The sequence below is a fragment of the Bos indicus x Bos taurus genome, chromosome 6, assembly GCF_003369695.1.
Source record: "Bos indicus x Bos taurus breed Angus x Brahman F1 hybrid chromosome 6, Bos_hybrid_MaternalHap_v2.0, whole genome shotgun sequence".
Classification (NCBI taxonomy): Eukaryota; Metazoa; Chordata; class Mammalia; order Artiodactyla; family Bovidae; genus Bos; species Bos indicus x Bos taurus.
In genome coordinates, this window is record NC_040081.1 from 17,791,605 (window position 1) to 17,805,527 (window position 13,923).

The 13,923-nt window shown below is 41.2% G+C and overlaps 1 protein-coding gene across 2 annotated transcripts in view; it reads left to right on the plus strand.

The window, feature by feature from the left end:
- The window catches only part of PAPSS1 (3'-phosphoadenosine 5'-phosphosulfate synthase 1), a 113,318-nt gene extending 102,181 nt beyond the window's left edge, over positions 1-11,137 (plus strand). For both annotated transcript variants that reach the window (XM_027543884.1, XM_027543885.1), the window contains exon 12: positions 9,743-11,137. In XM_027543884.1, the coding sequence (XP_027399685.1) occupies positions 9,743-9,881 (139 nt within the window). In that variant the 3' untranslated portion in view covers positions 9,882-11,137. The remainder of the gene's footprint in view (positions 1-9,742) is intronic.
- The last annotated feature ends 2,786 nt before the right edge of the window (positions 11,138-13,923 follow it).

A 13,923-nucleotide genomic window follows, 5' to 3' on the forward strand; every position in this document is an offset into this window, starting at 1 on the left:
GCTTAGGGATAAAAAAACAAACTTCATGAAGATTGCAAGATATTATTGATAAGAATTATGATAAAAATCATCTGTTTATACTTAGGAAGTTAAGTAGGTTCATATTAGCTGTAATAATGACTCTGGGAAATTTAGTTTTAGGACTACAAGATTAAAGGCCATTCTTTCAGCTCTTACAAACTTTTAGAGATAATTCAGCTATTTGTAATTTTTTTCTCCTTTAGCAATAATTCTTCTTTGTATTTGGATGGGTTAATGCAAAATTTTGGTTCATATTTTTGAAATAGCAGCTCACCAAAAAGAGAGTGCACGTCAGAGTGCCTGGTGGAAATGGGTCAGTGAGAGAACAGGTAGACATAAATGTTTGCTTTTGGTTATTTCCATGTTATCAGTAGAGTATTTCCTTCATATTTTTAATTCTGAAGTATACCTTGAAGCTGGAGAAGGCGATGGCACCCCACTCCAGTACTCTTGCCTGGAAAATCCCATGGACGGAGGAGCCTGGTAGGCTGCAGTCCATGGGGTCATGAAGAGTCAGACACGACTGAGCGACTTCCCTTTCACTTTTCACTTTCATTCATCGGAGAAGGAAATGGCAACCCACTCCAGTGTTCTTGCCTGGAGAATCCCAGGGACGGGGGAGCCTGGTGGGCTGCCGTCTATGGGGTCGCACAGAGTCGGACACGACTCAAGTGACTTAGCAAAAATACCTTAAATCATGTACTACTACTAACGTCTTCTTTTTTTAAAGCACTCTACTTATAGACATCCTCAAGGCTTTTCTCATATATTCTTCACTCTTTTATATACTTTTCACAGAAGCGCTCACCTGCTCTAGTGGTTTCTGTGTGGTGACACTTAAAGCTATTCCTCAATGTTTCCAGGTTGCTAATTATGTTAACTTTCTATTGCTCTGTAACAAGTTAACACAAATTTAGTGGCTTAAAACATTACCCATTCATAACCTCACAGTTCCTTAGTCAGAAGCCTGGAGTGGCAGTTACAGTAGTAAAAGACCACAGATCACCAAACATAATAATAATGAAAATGTGTGTGTGTGTGTTAGTCGCTCAGTCCTGTCCGACTCTTTGCTACCCCATGGACTGTAGCCCCCCAAGTTCCTATGTCCATGGGATTCTCCAGGCAAGAATACTGGAGTGGGTTGCAGTTTCCGTCTCCGATTTTAAGAAATAGGTAATCCAAAAAGGAAGAACCAGTTGCAAAATACAGGACTTTAAGAAAAATAATAAACATTAAATATTTCCTAGAATTTTGAGATGGAATAGACCTTAGATGTCCTTTAGACAAGCCAGATGCCCCTTTTTGGAAAAATTCAGTTCTATATGGTTATAGGACTGAGGGTCCCCATCTTCTTACTGGTTAATAGGGGGGCCATTCTCTACAGCTCAAAGCCGCATTGTGGTTTTTCCTTGTGGGGCCCCTTTATCTCAGTGTTAGAACCTCCCTCAGGTCAAATCCCTGAGGGTTCAAATCTCTGACTACTGCTGTCATCTGAGAACATTCTTTGCTTTTAGAGGGCTTGAATGATTAGGCCTCTAATTCATTAGTTAGGCCCACTCACATAATTTCACTATTTTAGGTCAATTGATTAGTAACTTTCATTGCTTCTGCAGAATTCCTTTTGCCATATAAGGACATATCATGGTAGTGACACCTTCATGGGGTGAAGGTCATGAAGGCCATCTTAGAATCCTATCTACACACTAATGGGTGTTTCTGCTTAGATTTCATGATGTTATTTAAAATGTCCAGAAGCCACTTTCCCTTTCCCTTCATGTATCTCCAAATCCTAAGTTTCCTTAGTTACCTGTTCTTCTTCTTATGTAGAAAGTTTGAAGTCCTTTATTCTTTCACCTCACTCTTCACACCCAAGTCTTGTCATGTTGACCCCTGAAATATTTCTTGTGTGACTTCTTTTTTCTTTCTTGCTGTGCAGTCTTTGCCACACATAAATATTTCTGTTAAAGTACTGGGGAACTGTCTGCCATTAATTCATAAAATGTTTTTACTGATTTTGATGTTTCTTTTGAAAACTTGTGGAAGTCTGACAGTAATTGCATGAATTTGCCAATGAGTCTTGTCCTGTGCTTGTAGATTTTTCACATACTTTATGGCAAAAGTTTTATTTTTTTATTGCATAGATAATAATTATTAGACAGTAATAAATATTATTTTTATTGCATAGGGAGTTATTGCATAACCAGTAACAGATAAGGTCTCATTTAAAATCTTACTATACCTTTGAATCATAATTAATGATAGTACTATGTATACTTTTGAAAGTCAAATTATATATTTTATATATGCTGTATCTTGTTTTAAAGTCAACATTTACATTGAAATTAGGATAAAATTTTCCAACTTTGCTGTTCTTTTATTCATTTATTAACTACATATTGATCTTTACTACATACATGCCCTTGCTAAGTGTGGGCACTGTGGTTGGAAACAAGCTTGATTTGTTGGCTTAACAGATATAGGACTTACATTCTGGAGAAGACAGACAATAAACCACTAATGACACAGTTAACTAACGGTCCCATGTGCTTTGCAGAAGACTTGTGGCAAGCTCAGCTAACACTTATCTGACCAAGTCTGGGTTATCAAGGATGGGTTCCTGGAGTAGGTGACATTTGGGCTGAGTTCCAAAAGATGAATAGGCATCTTGATAAAGAAGGAGGTAATAGACTGTGCCAAAGCCTTTGACTGTGTGGATCACAATAAACTGTGGAAATTTCTGAAAGAGATGGGAATACCAGACCACCTGACCTGCCTCTTGAGAAACCTGTATGCATGTCAGGAAGCAACAGTTAGAACTGGACATGGAACAACAGACTGGTTCCAAATAGGAAAAGGAGTACGTCAAGGCTGTATATTGTCACCCTGCTTGTTTAACTTATATGCAGAGTACATCATGAGAAATGCTGGGCTGGAAGAAGCATAAGCTGGAATCAAGATTGCTGGGAGAAATATCAATAACCTCATTTATGCAGATGACACCACCCTTATGGCAGAAAGTGAAGAAGAACTAAAAAGCCTCTTGATGAAAGTGAAAGAGGAGAGTGAAAAAGTTGGCTTAAAGCTCAACAGTCGGAAAACTAAGATCATGGCATCTGGTCCCATCACTTCATGGGAAATAGATGGGGAAACAGTGGCTGACTTTATTTTTCTGGGCCCCAAAATCACTGCAGATGGTCATTGCAGCCATGAAATTAAAAGATGCTTACTCCTTGGAAGGAAAGTTATGACCAACCTAGATAGCATATTCAAAAGCAGAGACATTACTTTGTCAACAAACATCCATCCAGTCAAGGCTATGGTTTTTCCAGAAGTCATGTATGGATGTGAGAGTTGGACTATAAAGAAAGCTGAGTGCCGAAGAGTTGATGCTTTTGAACTGTGGTGTTGGAGAAGACTCTCGAGAGTCCCCGGGACTGCAAGGAGATCCAACCAGTTCATCCTAAAGGAGATCAGTCCTGGGTGTTCATTGGAAGGACTGATGCTAAAGCTGAAACTCCAATACTTTGGCCACCTGATGCAAAGTGCTGACTCATTCAAAAATACCCTGATGCTGGGAACGATTGAGGGCAGGAGGAGAAGGGGACAACAGAGGATGAGATGGTTGGATGGCATCACCTACTCAATGGACATGAGTTTGGGTAAACTCCAGGAGTTGGTGATGGACAGGGAGGCCTGGCAGGCTGCAGTCCATGGGCTCACAAAGAGTTGGACAGGACTGAGCGACTGAACTGAACTGAACTGAATAGCATTCTGGACAAAGAGATAAGCACTTGCAAAGGTGCTGAGGTGAGAAGACCCAGAGGGCTTGGGAAGAAGGCCAGGGTGGATAGGAAAATGGAGTGAAAGGAACAGGATGAGATAGGGACTAGATAAAGCAGTTCTTTGAATGGTACAAACTGGAATAGATTTTCAAAAGATAGTGTTGTTACAGTGAACATTAGCTACTGGGAATTCAAGTTTTGGGTAATTAGGTAAATTGGATTATACTGACTGATTCTACTAAGAAATTAGCTAAAAATTCTGGTTAAAAGAAAATGTTTTCAGAAAAGTATTATGGCACTGATAAGATGATAAGAACTGTAAGGGTAAACTATTAAGTGAAAGTTAGAACTTCTGTTAACTTGAGTGTTGAAGTTGCTTTTGCCCTGGTGAACCTTGGGAACTTGAGTGTTGATTGCCATGGTCCTGACCAGGGCCGGGAGTCAAGCAGGAGACACTTCCCTTACGCTGGTGCTCCCTCCCACCTTAGGTGTTTAGAGAGAACCTTAAGTGAACCCCACCCATTCCTCTACCCTGAAAGACTGAGCAGAGCCCTGAGCTTTAGGCTCAAAAGCTCAGACCTGCTCACATGGGCCAAAAGCAGATTACCTTGTTGTTGTTGCTGTTGTTTAGGCACTAAGTCATGTCTGATTCTTGTAACAGGGACTGTGGCCCACCAGGCTCCTCTGTCCCTGGGATTTCCTAGGCAAGAGCACCAGAGTGGGTTGCCATTTCCTCCTCCAGGGGGTCAGGTATCAAAGCCCCGTCTCCTACATTGGCAGGTGGATTCTTTACCACTGAGCCACGAGGAAAGCCCTCATGTTACCTGGATTATATCAGAAAAAATCAACAACCCCTAAACCCTCAAGCCGTGAAATCAGTTTTTGGTGGTTCTTAACTGGGCATGCCTCTTAAATATTCAGCAGAAGCAAATATATACTCTCACTGGATTATTACTCCCTTGTCCTCAACCTCAACTTATTCCCACAAATAATTATACAGGCTTAATAGACAGTTTGAATAAAAAATGATGAAATATACAAGGAAACAGCACCAACAAAAGAAAAAAAAAGGAAAGTACCTTCAGCACAAGCAGGTTCGCAAAGACTTCATATACCAGAATTATCAGACGTGGATTACGGAATAACTGTACTTGCAGTGTTTATTAAACACAGACACGTTTGAAACTACTCCTTGGCACTAAAAGCATAGAAATGACCTAGCAGTATGGAAGAGGGAACGGTGGGAGGGAACTCAGTGTGGAGGCGTGCCCTGGTGCAGGCAGCAGTTAATGAGATGATGGTTTAGGCAGCTTGCAACGTGTTTAGGCAGCTTGCAACGTGGAGACTGGAAGAAAGACAAGTAGGCATTCCCTGGAAACTTCTTATTTGACTGAATATCTGATAGGAGTTGTGCTCTAGCTTTTATTTAAAGAGTTTTGAGGGGAGGAAAACATGATGAATTAAGGATTTGGGTAAATTAGTTTGAGATAATTAAAATTTTCACATATTTTGATTGATCTTTGGTTTGGAAATAAAACATTATTAAATTTGTCACATATGATGTCAACCAATGCTTTTTGGTTCCTGAAAAGAAAGCCATAATAAACAGCTAATTATCTGGTTTTGAATGAATGATTTGTATTTGAAGAGAAGACTTAGTATTTTGATGTACACTGTTTATATATTAGTTTCTTTCAAGTTAGGTGAAAGTTAATTAGCCCCCAAATAGCTAATTAGATTCATTTATAAGTTACTACCATCATCTTCAATTCTGTCAGAGAAGCTTCTCTTTGCATCCCTGATTGCTTATCATCTAATTAGCATTTTTTAAAAAAGCCAATTGAATATGAACTTTTGAAAGATAAATGCAAAGGGCCCCCCTCTGACCCCAGCTTCTTGTCTGTCTGAACAGCTTGTGCTGGTGGCTCTGGTGGTCGCATGTGTGAGAGACAGCAGACGGTTGTGAAGATTTAAAATCTTCAGCACGTGGCCACGAGTTGCACTTTGGAGTCGGTCAGGATGCTGGCCACGTGCAGCTAGTGCGTCGTACGTGGGACAGGATGCTGCGCCCCAGGCTCCCACGTAATCTGATGGCTGGTGTGCCTTCTCCATCCTGGAGTCCTAAAACCCCGTCCCCTTCATTTTTTGTTTTGTGTTTTATTGTTTTTTGGGGAGAGAGAGAGAGTGTGTGTATATGTTGTAGAGGAGGCGTTCTGTCAGCTGTGGATTGTAAGCATCTGTGACCAAGTGGTTTTGAAAAGGAAAAAAAAAACAACAGACCTGCGTTTCTTTTTTCAGGTGTCATGGATATCCATTACCGAGTGTAATCAGATGGGCTAACTGGAATTGCTTTGCAGTGAAAGCCTGTGCTGTACTTAGTTGCTCCGTTGTGTCTGACTCTGCCACCCCAGGGACTGCAGCCTGCCAGGCTCCTCTGTCCGTAGGGGGTTCTTCAGATAGGAATACTGGAGTGGATTGCCTCGGCCTCCTCCAGGGGATCTTCCCAACCCAGGGATCGAACCCAGGCCTCCTGCATTGCGGGAAGATTCTTTACCAGTTGAGCTATGAGGGGAGCCCAGTGAAAGCCTTAAGTCCTTTGTTTAGTAGCCTGACCTGCTTCTGGCAGATTCCCGATTACTCACAGGTAGGGTTCAGAGCTAGTTTTTAGGTCATTCCCGGAAGAGCTCAGTTTTTACTTTATTTTTTTCTGTAGAAAGCTATCCATTCAAAGCTGTGATTGTGAAAACTGTGATTAGATTACAGATAGTGACTCGTGTCAAGTCATTGCACCTGATTTCTGATTAAAAAAAAATAAAATCCTTGTGTGATGGATCGAAGTACAAGTATGCTGCTGCTGCTGCTAAGTCGCTTCAGTCGTGTCCGACTCTGTGCAACCCCATAGACGGCCTCCCACCTGGCTCCCCCGTCCCTGGGATTCTCCAGGCAAGAACACTGGAGTGGGTTGCCATTTCCTTCTCCAATGCATGAAAGTGAAAAGTGAAAGGGAAGTCTCTCAGTCGTGTCCGACTCCTAGTGACCCCATGAACTGCAGCCTATGAGGCTCCTCCGTCCATGGGATTTTCCAGGCAAGAGTACTGGAATGGGTTGCTGTTGCCATCTCGGGTACAAGTATGAAGCAGAGGGAAATAAATGTGTTTTCCGTTGCCAGGGTGGAGTGGAAGGAACCACCAGCTTGTGGAAGCAGGAACTCCCATTTCATGTGATGAAGAAGTGCTTATGGCATGCGGGGCAGATGGAGTGTGTAATAGGGTCGGAAAAGAGGTACCCAGGGACTGTGGTTTTAAAGTGCAATTTCAGAAGGAATGCAAGCCGACTTCTGGTTTCAGACTCTTTGGCATTCTGAGGAAAGAAAGGACTTTAATTGGTCTGGCTTTTTTCCTTTAATCACAAAGTCAGGACAGAATAATTCTGCAAGCTGCTCCCTCATTTTCTTTCTCATTGCCCATCAGGAACAGGCACTTTCTACACAGACATGGGGTTTCCTTTTTTGAAATCCAAGTTTTAAATTGACATGGCCAGAAAGATCTAGGGTCATAATTTTCCTTAATGAGGCTTATGGAAGGAATTGTTAAGTGAATCTTCTAAGGAACAGAAACGTTCAAGCAGCTTTTGTCAAATGATTGTTAGCCAAACTAATCAGTTGTACATTGGGTTGGAATGAGTGTTTTTGGACACAGATGGAGAGATCTGGGCCCCTGCTGGCCCTTGACTTCCTCTCCAGGTGCTGCTTTGCTAATCTCTGCCTGGAGGGGTAACCTCTCTGGCTTGGAGATGAAGTCACTTAACTGCATTGATGGATCTTATTATCAGTTCCTACCACACAGGTTCTGGGTTCCTCTTAGGAGATGATCTTATATCTTTATCGAGAAGGTTGAGACCATCTTGCATTAACCACCTCATCTCTTGCTAACTACAGATCATCACTATTTCTTCATTCTTCACTCTCCTTGTCAGAGCTTCTGTCTCTGTGTTCTTCATCCCAGACCTTCTTCTCCAGCTTTCATTTCTTTGCTGTTTCTCTCTCCTGGCTTTCATTCTCCTTCCTTTTCTCATTCTTGGCACTTATTTTCTTCTGCCTACATACATGGTAAGACCTCCCCTTTCCTTTAAAAACAAAAATCTTTTCTCCACTCTGTATCTCTGCCACTTTACCACTTCATCTCTTTCCTTCATCATCTATTTTTGTTGTTGTTCAGTTGCTTAGTTGTGTCCGACTCTTTGCAATCCCATGGGTTGCAGCACACCAGGCTTCCCTGTCTTTCACTATCTTCTGGAGTTTGCTCAAACTCATTTCCATTGAGTCGGTGATGCCACTGAAACTGTTGATTAAAGACAATTTAAATTTTGATTCATTTATCCAATGGATTTTCCTCTGTCGTGGTCATCTTCCTTAGCCCCTCTGTGGTCTTAACAAAAAAATCGTCACTTACATTTTTTACTGTTCTTAAGTATACTCTAATGACTGTGTCGGAGAAGGCAATGGCAACCCACTCCAGTATCCTTGCCTGGAAATTCCCATGGATGGCGGAGCCTGGTGGGCTGCAGTCTGTGGGGTAGCAGAGTCAGACACGACTGAGCTACTTCACTTTTACTTTTCACTTTCATGCATTGCAGAAGGAAATGGCAGCCCACTCCAGCATTCTTGCCTGGAGAATCCCAGGGACGGGGGAGCCTGGTGGGCTGCCATCTGTGGGGTCGCACAGAGTCAACACGACTGAAGCGACTTAGCAGCAGTGACCGTGTAACTGTACTCAGAGATGTACATAGTTTACTTAAACCTTCAACTGTCATCATTTACAACATTTAAAACAACTTTAAATAACTACCTTTATGCATAATGTTTGCAGGCCTCTCCAGTTATTTCCTTTACACAGATCCCTAGAAACCGAATGGTTAGTTAAAACGTACCTGGCATACCTGTAGAAGCGAGGACCACTTGGCAGTTTATGATTTCACTTGAGTCCCAAGTTAACTCCACAAATAGCAGTGGGGAAGGAACAAACGTACAGTCACTGATGAGGAGTAAACAGGGCTTGTGACCTGGTGAGTTGAATGACCTAGAACTCTCTCTGGGTTCTTGTCTGCTGCCTAGTCGGTCCCCTTGTTTGAGGGAAAAGGTTAAAATTACCAGTAGACACTGTGTGTCTTAGCCATAGTGCGCTGTACTTAATGATCAGAGGGCTTTTATGTGTTTTGAAGGTATGAAGGTGAAAAGAGCTAACACTGCCTTTGTGTAATACCCTATCAATGGAATAATATTAATCATTGCTAGTTACTTGTTTATTATTTTTCAAGTTCCAGTTTTTCTCTTATGGTTCCAAAATGCATTTCGCCTTTCAGATTCAGACTGTCTAAAATTTTTTCAATAGGTGCTAGTTAAATTAGATGTTTTTCTAAAAAAAAAAAGTTCCTATTTCTAAATTTTTAGTTGCCAAGGACTGGGGAGGAGGGAAGGAAATATGTATGGTTATAAAAGGGCTTTCCTCGTAGCTCATTCAGTAAAGAATCTGCCTGCAATGCAAGAGACCCAGATTCAATTCCTGGGTCGGAAAGATCCCCTGGAGAAGGAAATGGCAAGCCACTCCAGTATTCTTGCCTGGAAATTCCCATGGACAGTGGAACCTGGCAGAGTACAGTCCATGGGGTCACAAGCGTCGGACATGACTTGGCAACTAAACCAACAATAAAAGGGCAATCCAAGCGATCATCGTTTTATTTTGTGATTTTTGATACTGTGATGTTTTTTGCCCTGTGACAAACCTGAAATCAGGTTGATGTTTATAAGTATTACGTTTCATCTAGATCTTTTTCGTTAAGCTTCTCTACCATGAACAGAAGGAACAGACTTTTTTTAAAATTTCACTATTTACAAAGTTTTTAAAAATGTGAAATGATTTTCTTTTTTCTCTCCCTTTCAGCCATGAAGACTTTGAATTTATTTCAGGAACACGAATGCGAAAACTTGCCCGCGAAGGCCAGAAACCTCCTGAAGGTTTCATGGCTCCCAAGGCCTGGGATGTGCTGATGGAGTACTACAAATCCTTGGAGAAGGCTTAAGCTGTTCACCCAGTCAGTTCACCTTTGACACCACACTGAGTAGCAAGAGGTTACTGTTGGCATTTCTCTGTGGTGGTATCTGTCCAGACATGCATCCCCAAAACAGACCCTTTTCCTGAAGTATTAACAGCATCAGTTTGGTCTGCCGTATGAGTTCTGTTCTGAACTAGTGTAATACACTCCTGGTTTTAATGTATCTTTTCCAACTTATAATAGTTATATTCCTACAGTACAGTTTTAAAACCTTGTCTTTTTGTATTTATGCTTCTGTCTTATCATTTTTTCAAGCTCTTATATCAGTTGTAAGCAATAGTATACACATTGAATCTCACTTTTCATCTCTTGAAGAAAGAAAAAAAGGTCCACTAAACAATAAACTTGGCTAGATCTTGTTTTGGGAATTTTATAAGACATCTGTAGTGATTAGATTTCTTTTTTTCCCTACAGTGAAAATATAAACTGCTTTCTTCCTTCCCCTCAGCTATTGATCTCTTAACTGTTATAATCTAAAGTGTATTAATATCTATGTAAACTCTGAATGAACTTTCTTGATTCAATAAAATTAAACTTTTTGGCTTCTTTATGTGATTTTTAAAAAATATTGTTATGTTTACACATACTTATCCTTTATGTGAAAAAGTTTCTGATGGAGAAAGGAATCTAATAATTACTAGAATCTAATAATTAGTTCCAAGTACTGTTTCATAGTGAGTTTTTAAGTGGGAAAATAATGATGCATTCTTAATCCATCCAAAACCTCAACTTTTTTCCCCAAATATCTCTCTGATATTCTTAAATACCTCAGATGCTGGTACTAGTAGTAGGGACATGATGGAGAGATGTTAGGGTTTGCCAGTCAGTTTATCTGGAGTGGGGGACAACATGTCAAGTTTGCTTTTGTAGAATATCCTGAATACTCGAGTCATGGTTTCATGGTGGCAGCGATGGAGTCAAGATTCCAGGGGCAGTGAGTATACAGTGGTGACGGCATCCGTGGTATTCGGCTCTCATCTCAAATATTCCAGTGGAATGACCTTGGCTGAGTCCTCTGCCTCTAACTTCTTGTTCCTGACCATTTTCTGAGCCTTATTCTCTTGCCTTTTCCGTTGGTTCTGTAAGATACCCAATAGTTTTCCTGTATATTCCTTTGCTGCTTAAATTATCTGGAGTTTCTGTTTACCAAGAGCCCTGGTCATAACAGGTGGCATGTGAAAAAAAAAATGTGCATTTCACATTAAAATCTTGATACTGCTAAATTGAAGTTGATTGTTACTGTTAATGTTTTTTTAAAGGTTTCTTATTTTGTTTTGCTTCCCACTGTGCTGGGTCTTCATTGCTGTGCATGGGCTTTCTCTAGTTGCGGTGAGCGGGGGCGCCTTTTAGTGCAGAGCTCAGGCTTCTCATCGTGGTGGCCCCTCTTGTGGAGCACGGGCTCTGGAGTGTATGAACTTCAGTAGTTACGGTGCGTGGGCTCAGTGGTCGAGGCTGGCGCTTCTCTCGGCACTCGGGCTTCGTTGCTCTGCAGTATGTGGGATCAAACCCCTGTCCCCTGCATTGGCAGGAGGATACCTAACCACTGGACTGCCAGGGAAGCCCTACTGTTAACATATTTTAAAAGTGTAAATACAGAGGAAAGAATTTTGGTTCTTGGCACTCAGAAAACATACCCTTTTAAAATTAGAAAAATATACTCATAAAATCAAGATGAGAACATGAAGAACAGAAATCAGTGGCATTAAGGTAAAAAGTGGTTGAAAACGTAGCTTTGTGTTCTATCATATAATTGTTGTTCCTGAGTTAGTTGTGTCCTATCATATAATTGCCGTTCCTGAATTAGTCCCATTGTGGTATTTGACCTCATCCCACCAGAGGGGCACATGATGAAAACATGATTCTAGGACCCTGTGTTCTTGGGATTGGCCAGCCACCTGTGTGTTCTGGAAAGATGGAGGAGAAAATAAAAGTACCCAGTGATTTCTCCAAGTCCACAGGTTGGTATGTGTGTCTTTAAGCTACAGTTATGATATATGTAGAAATTTTATTTTTTCCTTTCCAGTTCATAAAAATGAGCCCAAACCAATCTTTAAAACCTTCGACCCTTACCCCAGCCTCTCTTGCCAAATGGTCTTGGAAATCTCAATGCCATTTTTATCTATCCATCAGCTGGAAAAGTGAATGGAAAAATAATTACTTTTTTTCTTGAAGGAAGTAAAAGAAAGTGCAGTCATCTTGGCAGAAGTATAATGTTTTAAATCTGTCAATTCTCTATTCCACTCTGATAATCAAGACCATGGATTTGCGTTTCATTTTCATCCAAGAGGAAAACAATTATGTGCATCTCTTGGAAGTTAGCATTTGAATACTTGATCAGGAAAAATTCAGAAGTCATGCTTCCCACATATGGTATATTTTTATTAGCACATATGTATCCAGGGCTGAGTTGGCTCATGAAGTAAGGAAGTATTTGCCCACTGGGCTTCTTTTGTGTGTGGGCTATATTACTTAGAGGGTCTGTAAGCCCCTTTGTATTTCTGTGGATTCCATTTCCTCCTCCACACAGTCTTGTCCTGGATATAATTATATGTAAGTTGTGCCAAACACATTCTGCCCACCTAACTCAGTGTCTTTCTGGACTGAGGTAAAAGCTGGGCTTCCTAAAGGTAAGTACTTGAGGACCGTAATTGAGTAGGGATGTGTTGAGATTGGAACTTTTTTTTTCCTAATTGCCCATTTTACCAGATTCTTAGGAAAATGTCATCAGAGTTTCAGGCCTGGATTCAAGGAGCTGAAATTAGAAACAGGGAAAATCTCATCACGGACCTTTATCTCCGAGACCTGCTCCTGCACTGAGCATCTGTGATGACCTACCTTTGTTAAAAAGTTGTGGTTACCAGAAAAGGAAAGGGGGGGGGGGGCGCGGGGAGGGAATACATTGGAAATCGGGGATTAACAGGTACACATTACTACAGGGAACTGTATCCAATGTCTTATAACCTATGACAGAAAAGAATCTGAAAAAAACCCATAGATACATATACATGTGTATATAACTGAATCACTTGGCTGTACACCTGAAACATTGTGAGAGTTGGACTATAAAGAAAGCTGAGCGGTGAAGAATTGATGCTCTTAAACTGTAGTGTTGGAGAAGACTTGAGAGTCCCTTGGACTGCAAGGAGATCCAACCAGTCCGTCCTAAAGGAGATCAGCCCTGGGTGTTCACTGGAAGGACTGATGTTGAAGCTGAAACTCCAATACTTTGGCCACCTGATGTGCAGAACTGACTCATTGGAAAAGACCCTGATGCTGGGAAAGATTGAGGCAGGAGGAGAAGGGGACAACAGAGGATGAGATGGTTGGATGGCATCACCGACTCAATGGACATGAGTTTGAGTCAATTCTGGGAGTTGGTGATGGACAGGGAGGCCTGGTGTGCTGCAGTCCATGGGGTCGCAAAGAGTTTGACACAACTGAGCAACTGAACTGAAACATTGTAAATCTACTATACTTCAATTTATAAAAGAAAACATGTCCACTGAAATGAATTAGAACACTGACTTACTCTCTGCTTTGTTTCTAACAGCTCTAACTTGTCCTCTTTGAGAAGTATTCTGTCTGAGTGTATAACTGCTTCTATTGCCCAAGAGAAAGTATCTGTTGAAAAGTAAACTGGAGCCTTGCTGCACAGTCGGATCCCCAAGAAAAAAGCCAAACGAAGGAGAGACAGTTCTGTCTGACCTGTGACTGGTTCACCCCTTGACTGCCCAGAGTCTGCCCCGAATGACTTTGAACCTCAGTCTGTGGCTAGTGTTATTTTGTGCGATGTAGAGGCACATCTGTATATTCTACTTAGGTTTGCAGTTAGAGCAAATTTGACTTTTGGTAAGTTGTGGGCAATTCCAGTGGGCTACGCAGCCATTAAGAGAGTTTTGAGTGAAAAGCAAGTTAGAAGTTATTTAGGAGATCTGTAGACTTATGCAGAGACACAAGTTTAAAAGTTTAAATTCTTGGTTAAGAATTCAAGCTCTATGGAGAACAGTGG